The sequence below is a fragment of the Nomascus leucogenys genome, chromosome 17 (genome assembly GCF_006542625.1).
Source record: "Nomascus leucogenys isolate Asia chromosome 17, Asia_NLE_v1, whole genome shotgun sequence".
NCBI lineage: Eukaryota > Metazoa > Chordata > Mammalia > Primates > Hylobatidae > Nomascus > Nomascus leucogenys.
The window spans coordinates 39,758,276-39,778,819 of record NC_044397.1 but is presented as its reverse complement, the minus strand read 5'-3'; the positions used below and the strand labels follow the sequence as shown (position 1 = coordinate 39,778,819).

The window sequence follows — 20,544 nt, the reverse complement described above, 5'->3', positions numbered from 1 at the left end:
GTCTGGCGACCTTCCAGGAAGCCCAACGGTTTAAAACACAGACCTCTTCCATTTCCAGAAAAGGGAGTGTTGGTGGCCACTCCAAGTCAATTGTGACCCAGTAGGACAGCTCTGTGGCCCTAAGGTAAGCTATTCCTAATCAATTTGGCTCATACAGAGGTGCACTCAATGAATGAAATGCCGGAACCTCAGAAGGAAGAGGGAGAAAGCCTACTTCCTCAACGCTGGGTTCTGTAAAGGGTCATCTCACCCAGCAATAAATAAAGGGCAACAGAAGGGAAAAAGCAGTTTGGCTCAGGAGAAATAAAGTCCCATTCAAGCCCAAAGACACCACCACAATTACGTAGACCTGTGAGCCTTTGGTTCCTGTCTTGAGGCCTCTGTCTCCCCATTTAGGAACCACGCCTGCTGCTCACTCGGCCTCATGCTATATACCCCCCTCTCCACCCCACTGGGCACAGCCTGGGCCAGGCTGGGCCTCTTTACCCTACTCTCCCATCCTAGGTCCAAACTTCTAGGGAGTTTTGTTTCAGTTTGTGAAAAAGAAAAAGGATTAAGGCTGGGCATGTCTGAGCCATCCTCCACAACCAGGAATTATGGAATAGCCCTTAGAAGGCAGGGGCTAAGGTCATGGCCGAGTTCAGCTTCCACTTGCCAGGTAGCAGCAGAGAAAGAAAAGACTCAAGCCCAGTGGGTAGGGGAAAAATGTGACCATGGGAACCTTTTGGGGGTCCTTCAAAAAGTCTCCCATTTTCCTTTCCATGAAGAGCACAGGCTCAGTTTCAGGGCAGGCAGGGAGTGGGGCCCCTCAGAGGTTAGCTCTGGCCTACAAAACCCTGAGGCATAAAGGGATGACACTACGGAGTAGGCCTTGTGCTGGGCCAGGGGAGAGGCTTAGGATTGGATGATGGTTAGTAAACCTTATAGAATACTTTGCTTAGAGTTTCATGGAATGTCCCAGAAGTTTACCTTAGTCTGGACCCACTCCCAGTCTGAACCTTCTGGAACTTTCTATGTACCCCAGGTTTGGGGGCTCACGGGGAACGTTCCTGGCTGGGATCTTGACTGAGAAAACAAACTTCAGAGGTCTATCTCAAGGAGCCCATGCTATTAGACCACTAGTGCTTTACAAACCCACACCGAAAGGCGGCCACGTGTTTCGCTAGAACAAAAAGCCCTTGCCTCACTGTTTCTGTCGTGCCTGCTTTATTGGTTGAGAAGCACTAGTTTCAGAACATTTTGCTAAACTTCACTTCGTGCAGTTTGTTTTTCCAGAAAAAAGAAACTCCACTTCCTGCAGTTTTGTTTTTCCAGAAAAAAGTCTCTGTCCTGTTTTCTAAATATGAAACATAGTAACAATAAATGTTCTTTTAAAAAGTACATATCCCCTCCCCCCAAGTCCAGGCTCACTGAGCCAAACAGGTCTGAACCAGATTGGGCTCAAACCTTTTTTTTTTTTTCGAGATAGGGTCTAGCTTTGTAGCCCAGGCTGGAATGCAGTGGCAGGATCGCAGCTCACTGCAACCACGACCTCTCAGGCTCAAGCGATTCTCCCACCTTAGCCTCCTGAGTAGCTGGGACTACAGGCACTTGCCACACCCGGCTAATTTTTGTGATTTTTGTAGAGATGGGGTTTTGCTGTGTTGCCCAGGCTGGTCTCCAACTCCTGAGGTCAAGTGATCCACCCGCCTTGGGTGGATCCCAAAGTGTTGTGCCAGGTCCCAGATCTTCACTACTGCATCATATGGTCACTGCAAAGCCTTGAGTAGGGGCATACCCCCAACCTCCAAGGCAACAGACAATCAATGGTTTTCTTTTTTTTTTATTATTATTTTCAGGCTAGATTGGCACAATGATGGAATGGTTTTCAAGAGGCCAAGTAGGACCAGCTGTGGGTTTATCCTATTTTACCTAAGGATTTTACACAATACATTGAGTGAGGGAATTGCACGCAATGATTGCACTCAGTAATATACCAAACCACTCCTGGCTTTGTTTAGACCCTAGACTTGGGCCCTCATCCTTCTCGTAGACCTCTTTTGAGGATTTTCCCCTTTTACAGATTACACTCAGTCCTGAGCATAAACACTTGAGCACCTACAATCTCACAGCCAACTCACTGCTGAGTCCAGTGACTCACAGTTAAAAGAGCTACGGCAGCAGCTCTGACCAAAGTGATGACCAACTACTTAACATGAATTAGAAACAGAGCAGAAAAAACAGGCGTTTAGCCAGCTCTGCGTAAAGAACCAAGTCTCCACCTTGAACACCAAGCTCCCCCTGTCCCTCAGTAGTCCTGTGTACTCCCAAAGCCCCCAAATTTATCCCAGCCTCAAGCAGCCCTGTTTAAAAAATTAAGGAAGGGCCTGTGATAAGCACTGCAGTGAAACAGGAATAGGGGACTTAAGCACGGAGTTTGTCACTCTATTTCTGGGAGGGGATGGGCTGCACAGTGTGCAATGGGGCTGGCTGGTAAAGGGAGGACCAGGTGACAGCCACACTGTCCCAAGGATGAACCTAGCCCTGCTAGCGTCATGCTGTAATCCCTGTGGATTAGAACTATGCATAATAGGCTGGGCGCGGTGGCTCATGCCTGCAATCCCAGCACTTTGGGAGGCCGGGCGGGCGGACAGCCTGAGGTCGGCAGTTTGAGACCTCAGTCTGGCCAACATGGTGAAACCCTGTATCTACTAAAAATACAAAAAACTAGCCAGGTGTGGTAGCGGGAGCCTGTAATCCCAGTTACACAGTCAGGAGGCTGAGGCAGGAGAATCGCTTGAACCCGGGAGGTGGAGGTTGCAGTGAACTAAGATCGCACCACTGCACTCCAGCCTGGGCAACAGTGCGCAAGACTCCATCTCAAAAACAAAACAAAACAAAAAATCCCCCCAAAACTATGGATAATAAAGCATGACAGACCTCAAGATGCCAAATGATTTTCTCCTCTGCTGTCAGGCCCACCGAGTAACTTCTCCAAGGTCACACATTAAATATGGGCACAGGAACACTCATTCCTATGCTCAATGACTTTTTCTCACTCCCACATGCTATCAACAGAAGGGGGAGTGCCCCAGGGGGCTGACCTTAGCGGGAGGAATGGCAGGCTCTCCACCGATCCCATTCTTACCCTGGACCAGGTCTCACCTTCGGCTTGGGGAAGTCACAGAAAGACAAGTTTCGTACAACCCCGGACCTTTTCTTTTGGCAGCCAACAATTGGTCACATTGCACATTTCAAGGTTACAGAGGAGGCCCACCGTACACGCGCGGGGCAGGAACAGATAAATCTTGCTCGGGGCTTTACAATAAAGCTACAGCGAGTGTTCCAGAAGTTGACCACATCTGGAAGCAGGAAGACAGAGTCTGGAAGAAGCACCCTAGAGACTCCAGAAACTCCTTCACTCCTGGGCTTTCGGGACTCTTCAGCGTGGGGCCTCTTTCTCAGACATCGAAAGGCCTCCTTTTCTGGACCATAGTGGAGCGATGTGCAGGTCATCAGCTAAGCTGGGCGAGTCGGGGAGGGCAGGGGGAGTACAGTTCCTTCGGATTCCAGCAGAGGTAGACTATCAATGGCCAAGGGTTCAGAGGCAGGAAAAAAGGCCGTTTTGGGGGGGTTGGCTGGAGACACTCCCCTTTCCTCCTCTCTCCGATTAAATATAAAAGCCGATGATGATGAAGACTGAGAAGATGAGGAAAATGGCAGCGGTGTCTCGGGTATCCTCCCAGCGGAGGCCTCTCAGGGACCGATACTCCTGCCGTTTGCGAAGGGCCTCCCGCCGGGCCCTCAGGCGCCGTTCCCGCTCCAGTTGTTCCCCGTAGTGGGCCTGGTAGAAGGCGTCAAAGTTGAACATCGTGCGGTTGGCGCCGGGGGCGGCCCGAGAACCGTCGTGGGTCCGAGAGGTGGGCGGCGGGGTACGCGGCGAGCTGGGGTCGGGTGCGGGCGTCCTGGAGGGCCGGACGCCAGGTCCGCGCAGGTCCTCGTCGCTGAGCAGGCCGCGATCATACTTGCGACGGAGGGTGGCACTGCCCAGCACCACGTAGGCCTGGGAGATGCGCGTGAAGCGCTCGGCGGCCTCCGCGCTCCCGGAGTTGCGGTCCGGGTGGTAGAGAAAGCACTGACGGTAGTAAGCCGCCTTGATTTGAGCCTGCGTGGCTGTGGAGGGGACGCCGAGCAGATCATACAGCGCCGTGCGCGAATACGAGCAGTCGCCCTGGGAGTAAGTCCTCACTCCTAGGCTCAGGCTGGGTGCAGAATTTTGTGGAAAGCCACAGGTCTGCAGCAACCTCCACGGTAACAGCCGCGGGCACCATCGCCAGTGCATAGCTGCCATCTTGAATTGATTCGGCGGGCGGTGCAAGAGAAACCGGCCAATGAGAGGCGCCGGTTGGTCGCCCTGTAGCCAGTCAAGTAAAGGGGGGGCGGGGCGGGCGTGGGGGTGGAGCATGCGTATTACTAAGCGGTCGCCTGGCTGATGACATAAAAGCCGAGTTCCGGGAGCCACCAGTCGCAGGCGTGCAGCTGAGGCGTCGAAATGGCGTTCACCGGCCGGCGTCCGGAGCACGGCGGACCCCCGGAGTTGGTAAGTCCCGGGGCCCGCGGACACTCCTCTCCCCACTTCTGCGGCCACCGCGTCTGAATCATTCCTCTACCTGCCATTTATTTTTCTCTTTTTCGCAGTTTTATGACGAGAAAGAAGCCCGGAAATACGTTCGCAAGTGAGGGGAGCCCGAGTACTGCGGGGCGTCCGGGGGTCGGGAAGCAGCAAGTTGCCCCGGTTGCTGGCGTTTCCCGGAAAGCCCGTAGAATTTGGGGGTGCGGGGAGGGAAGGACCCGGGTGGGTGCCATTTCTGTCTCTGGTAAATCAGCTTTAAATTGCCGACCTCTCTGGGCCTCGGTACCTCAGCGTTGAGGTAGGGGTGCTCGCGCTTGCTTTCTGTGGGTGGTTTTCAAAGTCGAATGTGACAACTTGTTCTAAGCATGTGGTAAAAGAGGCGCTGGGCGGTGGGTATGGGCGAGGGGTCAGTCCTGGTGGGGGGAAGGAAGTAATGGCCGTAGGATGCTTATCGTGGCGCCTTGTTGCCAATAAATCTCCAAGACAGCCGTTGGTGTGTTATTGTCTGAATTTCATAGAGGGTAGTTTGTATAACTACTGAATTGTAGCCAGGTGGGGGTGGCTCACGCTTGTAATCTTAGCAATCCCAGCACTTTGGGAGGCTGAGGCGGGAGAATCGCTTGAGCTCAGGGGTTCGAGACCAGCCTGGGCAACGTAGCGAGCCTCCCCCCCCCCCGCCACGTCTCCGTAAAAAATAAAAAAATTAGCCGGGTGTGGTGGCTCCCCTCGGCCTCTCCAGTAGCTGGGGCGCCGCCACCACGCCTGGCTTATTTTTTTTATTTTTTGTAGCGATGGGGTCTCGCTGTGTTGCCCAAGGTGGTCCAAGCCCAGGGCTCAAGCGATCCTCCCGCCTTCGTCTCCCGAACTGTTGGGATTGCAGGCGTGAGCCACTGCACCTAGTGTCTTAAAAGAAAGCGGGAGGGGGCGGGGGGAGGCTGGCGCGGTGTCTCACGCCTGTAATCCCAACACTTTGGGAGGCCGAGGCGGGCGGATCACCTGAGTTCAGGAGTTCGAGACCAGCCTGGCCAACATGGCGAAACCCCGGCTCTACTGAAAATAGAAAAAATGAGCTGGGCGCGATGGTGGGTTTCTGTAATCCCAGCTACTTGGGAGGCTGAGGCAGGAGAATAGCTTGAACCCGGGAGGGGGAGGTTGCAGTGAGCCGACATCACGGCACTGCACTCCACCCTGGGTGACAGAGCAAGACTTTGTTTCAAAAAAAAAAAAAAAAAGATACTTTGTGGTTTTTCCATGCTCTCTCACGGAGAGACTAGCCCTATTTCAGTAAATGGTTACTGGCCGGGCGCGATGGCTCATGCCAGTAATCCCAGCCCTGTGGGAGGCCGATGTGGACGGATCACCTGAGGTCAGGAATTCCGAGACCAATCTGGCCAACATGGTGAAATCCCGTCTCTGCTGAAAATACAAATATTAGCCGGGCCTACGGGAGGCTGAGGCCGGAGAATCGCTTGAACCTGAGAGGCAGAGGTTGCAGTGAGCTGCGATCGCACCACTGCACTCCAGCCTTGGCGACAGAGTGAGACCCTGACTCAATAAATAAATAAATAAATAAATAAATAGCTATTGGATACTGTTTCTTTTTTTTAGGGGCAGGGTCTCTCTGTTGCCCAGGCTGGAGTGCCATGGCATGATCCCTGCCGACTGCAGCCTTAAGCCATCCTCCCCAGTAGCCGGAACTAGAGGCACTCGCCACCACACAGACTGAAATAGCTTGATAATTTTTTGTGCGTGTGAGACAGGGTCTCATTCTATCGCCCAGGCCGAAGTGCTGCAGTGGCTGCAACCTCGCCTCCCGGTTAGTTGGAACTACAGGCGTGCCTTCTCGCGCCCGGCTAGTTTGTGTAATTTTTTTGTAGAGAGGGAGTTTTGCTATGTTGCCCAGGGATCTGGTAAGTTGCTCACGGAATCCACCCGCCTTGGCCTCTCAAAGTACTGGGATTATAGGCGTAAGCCACCAGGCCCGGTCCTTGCTGATGACTTTTTATGTCGATTATATGTTGAAGTGATATTTTGAACATATTAAGTTAAAGGAAATATGTTATTAAATATATGGGGTTAAAAATATGACTCCAGAGGCCGGGCGCGGTGGCTCACGGCTGTAATCCTAGCACTTTGGGAGGCCGAGGCGGGCGGATCGTAAGGTCAGGAGATCGAGAAATCCTGGCTAACATGGTTAAACCCCATCTCTACTAAAAATGCAAAAAAAATTAGCCGGGCGTGCCGGCGGGCGCCCGCAGTCCCAGCTGCTGGGGAAGCTGAGGCAGGAGAATGGCATTAACCCGGGAGGCGGAGCTTGCAGTGAGCCGAGATCATGCCACTGCACTCCAGCCTGGGCGACAACAGAGCAAGACTCCGTCTCAAAAAAAAAAAAAAATGACTCCAGTTTCTTTTACCTGTTTCTTTAAATTTCTTCTTGACTGGCTATTGGGAAGCCATATGTGGCTCATATTCTGTTTCTCATGGACAGTGCTGCTGTAGGTTTTTGTGCATTGTTGATCCTTCTAGATGAGAGAAACTATGGAGAATAATTCTTGCAGAAAATGTTTTCAACAAGTGCTAGAGCAGTCCAGCCTAATAGAGTTGCAGATCCCAGTGGTTGTTTATTACTAGCTAAGTGATTTGCTTTTACACATCCGCTTGGCAGCTGGTGCAGTGATAATTTGTTACCACAAAATAACATGGTCCTGAATTAAATGGAATTTTTGGGGTCACTTTCAAATGGTTGAATTTGTTGATCCCAACTTAGAAGGGGTCAGAAAAGAGTACCTCGGGATGATTGATCCTTTTTTTTTGTTTTTAACTTGGCTTTTTTTTGTTTTTTGTTTTTTGTTTTTTTTTTGGTCTGGGGGAAGTACTCACCCAGAACTCCTTTACCATGTCCACTTGTGTTTCTGCCTTCCCAGCTCACGGATGATTGATATCCAGACCAGGATGGCTGGGCGAGCATTGGAGCTTCTTTATCTGCCAGAGAATAAGCCCTGTTACCTGCTGGATATTGGGTGAGATTCTGGGGCCTGGTTCAGATTGTCTAAGGTGGTGAAGTGTCCTTGCAAACTGACCCTGAGTGTCTGGTCGTGTCTTCCAGCTGTGGCACTGGGCTGAGTGGAGGTTATCTGTCAGATGAAGGGCACTATTGGGTGGGCCTGGATATCAGCCCTGCCATGCTGGGTAAGTATGTCCTGTCTGGCACCAGGGTGGATTACCTTGATGGGTGTGGAGAAGCCACAGGTATTGTCTCTTTCTCTGACTGCCTTTTCTCTAATGTAGATGAGGCCGTGGACCGAGAAATAGAGGGAGACCTGCTGTTGGGGGATATGGGCCAGGGCATCCCATTCAAGCCAGGCACGTTTGATGGTTGCATCAGGTGAGGGTCTTCAATTCCTGCTTCTATTTAGAGACAGGGTCTCACTGTGTCACTTAGGCTCTAGTGCAGTGTCTGTGATTATGGCTCACACTGCAGCCTCCACCTCCTGGGTTCAGGTGATCTGCCCACCTCAGCCTCCTGAGTAGCTGGGACTACAGGCCCACACCACCATACCTAGCTAATTTTTTTTTTTTTTTGAGATGGAGTGTTGCTGTGTCATCAGGCTGGAGTGCAGTGGTGCGATCTTGGCTCACTGCAACCTCCGCCTCCCAGGCTCAAGCGATTCTCCTGCCTCAGCCTCCCAAGTAGCTGAGATTACAGGAGCGCACCACCACACCCAACTAATTTTTGTATTTTTAGTGGAGGTGAGGTTTCACCATGTTGGCTGGGATGGTTTCAATCTCTTGACCTTGTGATCCACCCTCCTCGGCCTCCCAAAGTGCTGGGATTACAGGTGTGAGCCACCGTGCACAGCCTAACTTTTTTTTGTATTTGTCGTAGAGATGGGTTTTTGCCGTGTTGCGCAGGCGAACCACCCACCTGGGCCTCCCAAAATGCTGGGATTACAGGTGTGAGCCACCCTGGCCTTTTTCTTCCTGCTTTTAGTCCTGCAGGCCAGTGCCTCCCAAACCTGGCTGTGCAGCAGAGTCATGCAGATATTTACAAATACACATCCCGTGGGATTTTCAGATTTACAAGGTTAGAGCAAGGCCCAAGAGTGTATTTTTTTGGATTCTAAAACTTTGCAGTCTGGCCAACACGGTGAAACCCAGCCTCTACTAAAAAGCCAGACATGGTTTTTTTTTTTTTTTGAGATGGAGGCTCTCTCTGTTGCCCAGGCTGGAGTGCAGTGGTGCCATCTCGGCTCACTGCAAGCTCCGCCTCCTGGGTTCACGCCATTCTCCTGCCTCAGCCTCCCTAGTAGCTGGGACTACAGGCGCCCACCACTGTGCCCGGCTAATTTTTTTGTATTTTTAGTAGAGACAGAGTTTCACCATGTTAGCTAGGATGGTCTCGATCTCCTGACCTCATGATCCTCCCACTTCGGCCTCCCAAAGTGCTGGGATTACAAGCGTGAGCCACTGCACCCAGCCTAAAAAGCCAGACATGGTGGTGGGCACCTCTAGTCCCAGCTAGCTACTCAGGAAGCTGAGGCAGGAGAATTGCTTGAACTTGGGAGGTGGAGGTTGCAGTGAGCCGAGACCACGCTACTGCACTTCCAGTCTGGGCGACACAGCAAGACTTCATCTCAAAAATAAAACTTGTCTACTATTGTGATTATTTTGCATTGCCGGGTTCAGGCACCACTGGTACAGATTCTGTGTCAGCTTTGTGTGTCTGGTGGGGGAGGGGAGGTGGTCTTTTAGCTTCTAGCAGCCATTTTATGGGCCCCAGCCATCTTGTGGGCCCCAGCAGCCATTTTTTTTTTTTTTTTTTTTTTTTTTTGAGACGGAGTCTCGCTCTGTCGCCCAGGCTAGAGTGCAGTGGCGCAATCTCGGCTCACTGCAAGCTCCGCCTCCCGGGTTCACGCCATTCTCCTGCCTCAGCCTCTCCGAGTAGCTGGGACTACAGGCGCCCGCCACCACGCCCGGCTCATTTTTTTGTATTTTTAGTAGAGACGGGGTTTCACCGTGGTTTCGATTTCCTGATCTCGTGATCCGCCCGCCTCGGCCTCCCAAAGTGCTGGGATTACAGGCGTGAGCCACCGCGCCCGGCCCCCAGCAGCCATCTTAGTTTATTTGCCAACAGATAACTGGTGGAGAGCGTCTGGGCTTGCTCTAATCTCTTCAGTGCTTCACAGTCCTTTCTCTGTAATCAGAGTCGGGTTAAACATTCTCATAGCACTTCGATAACAGATCTTAGAACGTTAAAATTGATTAAGTTTTTCTTAGGCTGCTGTGATCAGTTTTGTTTAGTTTTTGGTGTGGTGTGGTGTGGGAGTAAAGGTGAGAAAATAGAGGAGGAAGTTACAAATCATTACTTGCAGGGGAGACTTCCTTTGGTTACCCTAAGTTGAGTGGTGGGGATGTGAAGTGGGGAGCCAGGTGAGAGGTAAAAATTCGGATTAGAAGATTTTCCTTTTACATCTGGGAACAAGACCCAGGGGTTGGGGAATAATTTCAGGGGTAGCAGATGCTTTTTGGTAGTGGTCAGATGAGGTGTTTTAAGCTGTGAAAAACCGAAGGCCAGCAGTATGGTCTGTATGTTTTGGAAGGGCACGGTCAGTTTTGTCTGTCTTCGGGGAGAGGTGAGGTGGTATAGCAAACATTTTTTTGGAGACGGAGTCTTACTGTATTGCCCAGACTGGATTGCAGTGGCACGATCTTGGCTCACTGCAACCTCCGCCTCCTGGGTTCAAGCGATTCTCCTGCCTTAGCCTCCCGAGTAGCTGGGATTACAGGTGCTCACCACCATGCTTGGCTAATTTTTATATTTTAGTAGAGATCGGATTTCACCATGTTGGCCAGGCTGGTCTTGAACTCCTGACTTCGTGAACTGCCTACCTCAGCCTTCCAAAGTGTTGGGATTACAGGCGTGAGCCACCGCACATGGCCCAGACTTTGTTTTTTTTTTAAACATTTGCTACATGTAAGGCGTACAAGGTGCTGTGGAGTACGGGGAAATGAAACAGTCTCTGCGTGTAAGACTCTCGATGGTTTATTAGGTGCTTTAGGACATGGACCAGGCAACTGAATATAAGGGCATGAGTGGTGTGTGCCCTAGGGAGTCGTGGGGCTGCCAGAGCACAGGAAAGCCTTGGGTGGAGGGGCTGTGCCTTGAAGGCTGGGAGGAATTTGGATAGTCAAGGAGAGGGTTTCTGAGTGAGGGAACAGTGGGCAGAGGCACAGACGACAGTGGGAAAGGGGTCTGAGATGAGAGGGATGAACGAGAGATTCCACAGAAGATGGGGTTGAGTGTGGTTGGTTCCTAGAAGGTGCTTAAATGTGTCCTAAGAAGTTTGGGCTTGATGGAATAGATGATGGGGAGTTGGCAGGTGACGGGATCAGATGTGTGTTTAAGGAAGGTGATTTTCAGGTGGAAGAGGAGAGGGAGTTAGGTGGAAGCATTTGAGTTGGTAGCACTGAGCATTGGGCGGGGAGTGAAAGTTGGGAGAGGCTGTGGGACAAGCCAGTGGGGTGGAGGTAGGGCTCTGTGTGTGTACAGCAGGGCGGAGGGGAAGGACAGGAAGGAAGACATAGTGACTGCTTGAGGTTTTATTTATTTATTTTTTGAGATGGAGTCTTGCTCTGTTGTCCAGGCTGGAGTGCAGTGGCACAAGGCTCACTGCAACCTCTGCCTCCCAGGTTCAAGTGATTCTTCTGCCTCAGCCACCTGAGCAGCTGGTATTAAAGGCACATGCCACCAAGCCCAGCTAATTTTTGTATTTTTAGTAGAGACGAGGTTTCACCGTGTTGGTCAGGATGATCTCGAACTCCTGACCTCCAGTGATCCACCCGTCTCAGCCTCCCAAAATGCTGGGATTACAGGTGTGAGCCACTGCGCCCGGCCGCTTGAGGTTTTAAATCTGGGGGTTGTGAAGACACTTAACAGGTAGAGTGGAAGGGAGTGATTTAGGAGAAGGGTGATGGGATGGCTGTGTGTGTGTGAGTAGTCTAAAGCCTGTTTCCTTGGATTGGAGGAAGGGAACAAGGAGGGGTGTGTGGGCAGACAGCCTTGACACGGAGGAATTTTCAACTCGAGATGCAGATGGAAACAAGGTGGAGGAAAGGTTTCTTGGGACTAAGGGCCATGAATGCTGTCTTTCTGTATGTCCTATTTTTCTAGTGTTGTAGAGTCATGACCTGCAGTGGACCTGCACTTTTTTTGTCTTTAAATTTTTAAATTTAAAAATACTTTAAGTAGAGATGGGGTCTTGCTATGTTATCCAGGCTGGTTTTGAACTCCTGGCCTCAGGCAATTCTGTCTTGGCCTCAGAAAGTGCTGGGATTACAGGGCGTGAACCACTGTAGGTGGCCTCAACCTGCACTTTCTAAGAAGGGAAGCTGTGGGAGGAGGGGTTTCTCTTGGAGATCCAGGACGGATGATGTCAAGAGGCTTGAAGTGGTTGGGGGAGCAATGTGGATTGCTCCGTTACCTGACTAGGTCCCTTCCTTTTTAGCATTTCTGCTGTGCAGTGGCTCTGTAATGCTAACAAGAAGTCTGAAAACCCTGCCAAGCGCCTGTACTGCTTTTTTGCTTCTCTGTTTTCTGTTCTCGTGAGTATAAGATCTTCTCCCCATCTGGGTTAGCTGCCTGTCCCTCCCTAGCCCTGCAGGTAGAGTGAGGAAATTGAGGTGTCCCATGATGGGTAAGCTACTCATATGGGACCGCATGGGGTGGCAGGACCTTACTGTGGTTACTTCTGTCCAGGTCCTCAGCCTAAGTGGAAGTTCAAGCTCAGTGGACTGATACACTCCCATCAAACCCAGAAGTCACTGAGAGCAAAATTGGAGACCAATTTATTAACTTGTAATAGGGCCTACTTCTGTTGATAGGTATTCCTATGTCTATTATGCTGAGTTTTAATCAGAAGTTGGTTTGGGGGCATGGACTGAGCAGAGCGAGGACAGAGATGTTGTGTCCAGACCATCCAGAGGGGTACCTTCCAAAGTGCCCACATCCTTCTGACTCCTCACTTCTCCCTCCTCCTAGTGCTAATCCTTTTCCTCGGATGGGGAACAGGATAGTGATTTACTGCAGAGAGAGCCTTTATTAGCTTTGTCTTCTAATTAGTGATGTTAATTTCAGTTGTTCACTAGGATTAGATGATAGTCTGAGATTTTAAGTCCTAAAAATGAGTTCTTTTTAAATTTTGTTTTTTGAGACAGACTTTTGCTCTGTTGCCTGGGATGGAGTGCGATGGTGTGATTGTAGCTCACTGCGCCCTCGAACTCCTGGGCTCAAGTGATCCTCCTGCCTCAGCTTCTCAAGTAGTTTGGACTACAGGCACACACCACCATGCCAGGCTAATTTTTTACTTCTTTTTTTTTTTTTTAAAGAGATGGGGTCTACCTATGTTGCCCAGGCTGGTGTTAAACTCCTGGCTTCAAGCAGTCGTCCTGCATCAGCCTCCCAAAGTGATGGGATTATAGGCGTAAGCCACTGTGCCCAGCTTAAAAATGAGTCCGTTTTGAAGGATCTGAGTGGTTTTTGCCTCCTTAGCCTGGTCTAGCCCACCCCTAGTTTTCCTGGGGTGGACTGCCCCTGCCGATCTGGCAGCTGGTCTTTCCTGGGGTGGACTGCCCCTGCCGATCTGGCCGCTGGTCTTGTGTGTCACATGAGTTGTCCTCCTGGCACACTGGATTAGTATTTTAGTTCTGAGGGCCTTTGTTTTATCTTCTCCCTGCTGGAAGGCTCTTCCCCTATACGTTTAAATAGCCAGCTCCTCACTCCATTCAAATCTCTGCTCAAGTATCCATCTGAAACAGGCCTTTTTGGAACCAAAAGTAAACTGAACTGAAAGGAAACTCTGTCACTTTGTCTAATTCCTCTTTTTGGAACAAAGAAAAAATTTGCTACTGTGAATTAGTTGCCTCCCCTACTAAAACATGAGCTCCAAAGTTGAGGGTGATCTCTTTTGTTCATGACTATCCCCAGCCCTAACAGTGCCTCACACATAATGGAAATTCAGGAAATACTCGGTGAATGAAGGAAGAGAGGGGTGTCCAGGCCCTAAGCTCATGTGGTCATTTGTAAGACAGTGATGTTCCTGTTTCTTTCAGGTCCGGGGATCCCGAGCTGTCCTGCAGCTGTACCCTGAGAACTCAGAGCAGGTGAGTCCCTCGGCTACTGGGTGTGCAGGGGAGTGGGGGGACTCGACAAGTAAGCTGTCCTGGGGAAGCGACAACCTTTTGCAGATTGGCGGGAAAAGGAGGAAACATGCACCCTAGTGTGGCCCCTGATGGCACATTTGATGACCTGATATCCTAAGGGGGTGGCATCTGCGGAGGTGGGGTGGGATGCCTTCTCTTGGCAGATGACATGGTATTACAGATAAGGTGATGCGACTGATAAATAAGTAAATGCCATTTAGGAAGGGTGAGAGGGCACCGACAGTTGTCTGTTGTGTGATGTATAATTAAGGAATGGCGGAGTAGGATGTAGATGTTGAAAGATAAGTGAAGAGCCGTCCCTGACTAACAACATGAATGAGTCTGGATTCCAATTGGTGGCCATCTCCTTCCTAAACTTGAGTGGGGAGCTGGGTCCCTCACTGGAAAGTGAGAATGAGGGGAGTTGCTTTGTTCTGTAATTCTCCTGAGGGAGGTGTGGGCCATGCCAGATTCTAGCCTGTACTTTTCGCTGTGTGGCTTACAACGACCTTAAGTTCTCCCAGGCAGGATTCGTCCTGGAGCAGACTGGCTTCTGCGGGAGGGGAGGGAGGTGAAGCTGTCTGCTCCTCTCAACCTCCGCTGCCTGACCCACTGCCTTTCTTTCCTCAGTTGGAGCTGATCACAACCCAGGCCACAAAGGCAGGCTTCTCCGGTGGCATGGTGGTAGACTACCCTAACAGTGCCAAAGCAAAGAAGTGAGCGCTGGGGGCCGGTGTGCTGCCTGGGCTGCAGGAGGGCGGGTAGTGGCATAGCCCTTTCAGGCCACTCAGTGGTGCAGAGGAGTGCTGGGGTGTGGGTCACCAGGGTCCAGGCAGGCAAGGGGGAGTGCAGGTGGAGGGGGTGAGGGCTTGTCTCCCTGTGGGGCTTTTTCTACCCAGCCCTCACTTTGCATTTTCTCCTTTCAGATTCTACCTCTGCTTGTTTTCTGGGCCTTCGACCTTTATACCAGAGGTGAGGGACACTGGGTTTGCAGGCAGGCCTGTGTCTTTTGACTTCCAGGCAGTGGGGCTCAGCCTGCAGAGCCTGCTGGGAGAACACTGATGGGGAAGGAGGGCCCAGCCCCAGAGTGCAGAGCCTGGAGTGCTCACATCCTCTGGAATTTGGAGGCAGAGACCTCTGCTCTTCAGGTCCCAGAAAGGCATGTCAGTTCTTCTCGTGGGACTGGACCTTGTCCCGGTCGGAAGGGTCAGGCCTGGGTGCCCTGGCTTCTGGAGTGGGGCAGATGGTTTGAGAACTCTCCAGGGCGACCTAAGTGCACTTTGGGTCTTGCAGGGGCTGAGTGAAAATCAGGATGAAGCAGAACCCAGGGAGTCTGTGTTCACCAATGAGAGGTAAAGCAACTGCTGAACTCTGCCCCAGCTGCAGCCGTGTTTGTTAGACGTGGACTTTCTCTCTGCTCTCACCCAAGCCTCTCAGGTCACATGCAGCAGGGACACCAAGGTGGCGGTAGAAACATCAGGCCCCATTTGGACTGTGCCTGTTTGGGGCTAGGGGTTTGGGGTCTTGGATGTCTGCGTGCAGCCATGCAGCCTGGACTCCCTTTGTGAGCCCACACGTGCCCCTTCCCCTTGCCATGCCTGGCAGGCTGTCTCCTTCCTTCCTGATGCTGCCCTCCACCTGCATCCGGGACCTTCTCCCTTGGGTGCTGTGGCTCTCCCTTACTTCCTGCATCCTCATCTTGACTCTCGTGGGTCACTCCTGCCGGCACACAGACATGCTGCACAATTTCTCCTATTCTAGAAAAGTTCCTCCCTTAATCCCATAACAACAACTAACCACCCGGTTGTTGCTTCCCTTCATAGCAGAACTCAGACCTGCCTCTTCTTCCATTCCTGCCATTCTCTCAATCCACTTCTTAGGCTGACAGTTCTGTCTCATCAAAAATTGTTCTTGTCGGCCGGGCGCGGTGGCTCACGCTTGTAATCCCAGCACTTTGGGAGGCCGAGGTGGGCGGATCACGAGGTCAGGAGATCGAGACCACGGTGAAACCCCGTCTCTACTAAAAAATACAAAAAATTAGCCAGGCGTGGTGGCGGGCGCCTGTAGTCCTAGCTACTCAGAGAGGCTGAAGCAGGAGAATGGCGTGAACCCAGGAGGCGAAGCTTGCAGTGAGCCGAGATTGCGCCACTGCACTCCAGCTTGGGCGACAGAGCGAGACTCCGTCTCAAAAAAAAAAAAAAAAAATTGTTCTTGTCAAGTCCACCACCAATTTCTGTCAAGCTACATCTGGTCACTTCCGACTTTTTCATGTCCTTAACGTGCCTGCTTGGTAGGGTCAAAGACAGCAGTGCGCTCCTTCCTTGACGCTTCCTTCACTTGGCCTTCCACCCACCGTCGTGGTTTCCTCAGCCTTCCTGGCTGCTCCTCACTCCACTGCTGCTTCCTCCTCGAGTGCTGGGCCCAGCCTGGATTGGATCCCTTCTCTATCTGTGGTGCTGTAAATGCCAGCCGGAAGGTCCTAACTCCCAAATGTGTATCTTCAGTCTCTTGCCACCGGGGGTTTCCCAGTGCCTCCTCAGTGTCTATACCTGGAGTTTCTACAGGTAGTCTCGCTCTGTTACCCAGGCTAGAGTGCAGTGGTGGAATCTTAGCTCACTGCAGCCTCGAACTTCTGGGCTCAAACGATCCTGCTGCCTCAGCCTCCCAAGTCCCAAGTAGCTGAGACTACAGGTGCATGCCACCGTGCCTGGTTAATTTTTAAAGTTTTTGGTAGAGATGAGGTCTTGCCATGTTCAGGCTGATCTTGAACTCCAGGCCTCAAGCGATCCCCCTGTCTCAGCCTCCCAAAGTTCTGGGATGACTGATGTGAGCCACCATGCCTGGCTATCTTCCAATCTTTTTTTTTTTTTTGAGATGGAGTCTCACTCTTTCCCCCCGGGCTGGAGTGCGGTGGCTTGATCTCGGCTCACTACAACCTCTGCCTCCCGGGTTCCAGCGATTCTCCTGCGTCAGCCTCCCGAGTAGCTGGGATTGCAGGCGCCCGCCCAACTAATTTTTTGTGTTTTTAGTAGAGACAGGGTTTCACCATGTTGGCCAGGCTGTTCTGAAACTCCTGACCTCGTGAGTCGCCCGCCTCGGCCTCCCAAAGTGCTGGGATTACAGGTATGAGCCACTGCGCCCAGCCTCATCCTCCATTCTTTACCATTCTTGATCATTCCTGTCTTTCCCTACATTTCACATCTTGTCAGCCTGTCATTGAGCCCTGCTGTCCGTCCCTCACTGTGTGTCCCCGTGCTGCCCCTCCCTGCTTCCAACGAGCCTAATCCAGCACTGCCCCTAGCCTGGATTGCTGAACAGCTGCCTGTGTTGTCTCCCTGCCTTTGCAGTCTTTGCCTCTTTCAGATTATTTTCCGCATAGCAGCAAGACTGGTCTTTTTCTTTTTTTCTAAAATGTAAGTTGTATCTTGTCATTGCTCTTTCAGTGTCTTCATTGCAGTTCCGCTCCTCGCTCATGTTGATTTTCCTTAACACCCTTCACTGCTCTTAAGTCATACATACCAGTTGACTTGGTTATTATTTGTATCTCCAGCTAGAGTGAAAACTTGGTGAGGACTGGTATTATATCCCTGACATTAAAAATAGTGTCTTGTTAGTAAAAAGTGCTCAGTATTTTTCTGAATGAATAATTGATTATAAGGTAGTGAAGAGGGAGGTTATTTCTGAGTTCCGGTTGACATGAGGGAAAGGTCTTAAGACCTTTAAGACATTTAGGAGGAAAAATGAGCCCAAAATGCATGTGTTTGGAAGGCTTACAGCTGGGCACAGCCATGCATGTTCCTCGCGTCCACCATAGGTTTATGCTGCCTGACCCTTTGGGTCTTTGCTCATTTCCCTTAGTTTCCCCAGTCCATTCCCCATGGGGAGCTGGGACCCTTCTGGATGACCTCTTCTCTGAGATGCCCATCTCGTGCTCCCAGGGAGCACTCCCATCTCCTCCCTCCCAGGGGAAGTACACATTGCCTTATCTCCATGCGTCTTAGGATCCCTCTTGTCCTTACACTGGTGTCTTCAAACGACATGTTCTAAAAGTAAACATGGGTAAGTTGAATGACCTGAGCATCCATTCCTCAGCTATTTGAAAAGCAGGGGTAGTGCCACCCATCTTGGCAGTGTGTTGAGGGTGCCCAGCACGTACCTTGCCATCCCTTGTTCTGTAGGCTCGCACTTCCAGTTTCTCAGATGAGGTAGAGGGCAGGGAGGAGCTTCTCCCGTTACTGTCACCTCAGTCTAAGCACATTCAGGACACTCGTTTATTTTAAATAACAGGTAAATTAAGAAAAAGTCTTTTAAGCCTTTACCTAATCAGTCTCCAGGCTCTGTTTTTGGCCTGTTCCTCACTTCCTCCTGGCCTCCCCCCTCCCATGCCTCTCATGTGCCTCCTGCAGGGCTGGGCCCCCACTTCTCTTGGGACCTGTGCTTTGGGGCACTCCCTGTCTTCCCCACCTTCCTTTAGCTCTGTTGATGACTTTCCCCCTTGCTGCTTCTCCCATGGCTCACCTCTTGCCCCCTGGTTCGCCAGTCTATCCTCACTTTGTACTCCTTGTAGAATCTTGAGATGACTCCTCCTGTGTCCCCAGCCCCGCTCTGCAGCTGCTCCTGCTTTGTGCTGGCCCATCAGGCTCAGGCATCCGAATGGCAGCTCCTTGGCTTGCCCTGTCTCTGGTTTCTACGGATGGGTCACGGGTCTTCGGGGTTACCCCGCCCTCTTTCCTTCCCTCATACCCCTCAGTCCTTCCTTTTCAGCCCCTCCTTTCCATCCCTGTCTTCCTGCCCCCAAGCTGTGGGATCCTAAGCTCCTGCCGTGAACTGTCGACTGTGCTCTTGAAGTCTAGGTGATGATGTGTCATTGCATTGGTAGAAAGCGGCCTGCTTACTGCTGCTTAGCTGCTTCCCGAAGAGGGAACAGACTGCTCGCTGGCGTTTAGGTCTGCATGCCCGGCCCAGCCCTCTCCTCCTCTGCCCACCCAACAACCTCTGTGGCCCGGGTGGATGTTATCGGGAAGGAGGGTGTCCAGAGTGGGGACTTGTGTTATAGAGAAGGTGGAGCATTTGAGAGAAGGGGCATCTGAGGCCACCAGACTCAGAGGTAAGCTTGCCATGGATTCACGTGGGGGCCAGCCGGGCAGCCCCATCTATCAGCTGTCCATCAGCTCATAGCTGTGTCTCCACCACAGGTTCCCATTCAGGATGTCGAGGCGGGGAATGGTGAGGAAGAGTCGGGCATGGGTGCTGGAGAAGAAGGAGCGGCACAGGCGCCAGGGCAGGTGAGTGCCAGCCTGGGAGCTGGCAGGGTGGGTGGGGGGTGGATGACTATTGCCATGAAGAGCTTGCCTGCATTTGAAGGGTCCAGGGCTGCTTTGATCTTTTTTTCTGAGACTGTCCTATTCCTTTTCTGCACAGGGAAGTCAGACCTGACACCCAGTACACTGGCCGCAAGCGCAAGCCCCGCTTCTAAGTCACGACGTGGTTCTGGAAAGGCACTTGCCTCTGCACTTTCATATATCGTTCAGCTGACAAAGTAGTATTTTAGAAAAGCTCTAAAGTTCTAAAAATGTTTTCTGCAGTAAAAAAAAGTTCTCTGGGCCGGGCGTGGTGGCTCACGCTTGTAATCCCAGCACCTTGGGAGTCTGAGGTGGGAGGATCATTTGAGGCCAGGAGTTTGAGACCTGCCTGGGCAACATAATGAAACTTCCTTTCTAGGGAGAAAAAAAAAAAAAAGCTCTGAGAGCATCTTATTTTGTTTAAAGGCAAGAAATAAAATTTCCTTTTGTGGAGCTCCGGCATCTCCCAGCTCTGTGATTCTCACCAAAGTCCAGTTCCTCCTGGTGGGCTACTGCTCGCCTACCCAGGCAGGAATCAGGTTTGAAAAAATTAGATGAAGGCATTCTTTCCATTTGCAAGGAACACAGAGTCCTTTAATTTGAGGCTTATATATAACTGTATCATAATCACACCAAGCAAAGTTGGGTAGAGGGTCTGCATGAAATGTGTTCGTGGTGCCTGCTGGCCAGTCCGTTTTCCCTTCCTGTGAAGGCCTTGCTAGTCCAGCGGCCTCAGCCTGAACTGTGGCACTGAGCTGCACGGTCAGCTGCCCATCAGCCCAGTGCTTGGATGTCTTGGGCTGATCTCTTGTCCCGTCACTAGTGGTTGGAAAGGGCGGGTCCTGCTCTGGGGTAGTGTGGGACTGTCCAGCAGGCTGTGATAGGAGAGGAGGGGTAATGGTTGCTTGAGCCTTTTGGTCTATGTGGGAAGAGGGGCAAGATCCTGGGCATTGCAGTACAGAGCTGGATTAGGTGTTCAGCAGCTAGGGAATGGGTGCAGGGGCCAGAGGGGCTGGGTGTCTGGGAGTGGGGTGAGGCTTGGGGTCTGAGGATCTAAGCCCTGCAGTGGGGTCTCCTGCAGGTGTCAGATTCCAGGCCTTGAGCATGGCCTCTGGGCCTGTTCTCAGGGAATAAGGTCTGGATGTTCTCCACTGTGTGGCCAGAGACAGGTCTGAGGAAGTTGAAGGCCCAGGGTGGGGTTGAGGCTGAGTTGGGATCCTCGCCTCTGAGCCCTTCCTCTTAGTGCCACATTCATTCATCCTCAGGTTCTAAGACTGCGACACTGCAGATGGCAAGAAGTCTAGAGCAGCCAGGCCAGGCACAACCTGTGGTCCCAGCTCTGTGGGAGGCTGAGGTGGGAGGCCAGCTTGGGCAATAGTGAGAACCTCCTAA

General features: G+C 51.6%; 2 protein-coding genes across 4 annotated transcripts; one reads left to right on the top strand and one right to left on the bottom strand.

Moving 5' to 3' along the window:
- Nucleotides 1-1,831: 1,831 nt before the first annotated feature.
- Nucleotides 1,832-4,356, bottom strand: DNAJC30 (DnaJ heat shock protein family (Hsp40) member C30). Its single transcript, XM_004090915.2, has one exon. It carries the CDS (start codon nt 4,328-4,330, stop codon nt 3,650-3,652), a length of 681 nt encoding a protein of 226 aa, XP_004090963.1. The 5' UTR covers nt 4,331-4,356; the 3' UTR covers nt 1,832-3,649.
- Nucleotides 4,357-4,473: 117 nt separating this feature from the next.
- Nucleotides 4,474-19,605, top strand: BUD23 (BUD23 rRNA methyltransferase and ribosome maturation factor). 3 transcript variants are annotated; one of them, XR_004026348.1, is made up of 13 exons: nt 4,491-4,579; nt 4,678-4,715; nt 7,537-7,632; nt 7,719-7,801; nt 7,901-7,997; nt 12,118-12,214; nt 13,721-13,771; nt 14,441-14,526; nt 14,737-14,782; nt 15,104-15,162; nt 18,867-18,917; nt 19,006-19,095; nt 19,232-19,510. XR_004026348.1 is itself a non-coding variant. In XM_030795722.1 (12 exons), exons 1-12 carry the CDS (start codon nt 4,532-4,534, stop codon nt 19,284-19,286), a joined length of 846 nt encoding a protein of 281 aa, XP_030651582.1. In that variant the 5' UTR covers nt 4,474-4,531; the 3' UTR covers nt 19,287-19,605. The 3 variants fall into 3 exon arrangements, 2 of the variants coding, with proteins under 2 accessions (XP_030651582.1, XP_030651583.1); XM_030795722.1 differs by lacking the exon at nt 18,867-18,917 and having other exon boundaries at nt 4,474-4,579; nt 19,232-19,605; XM_030795723.1 differs by lacking the exon at nt 18,867-18,917 and having other exon boundaries at nt 4,503-4,579; nt 4,678-4,910; nt 19,232-19,536.
- Nucleotides 19,606-20,544: the final 939 nt, after the last annotated feature.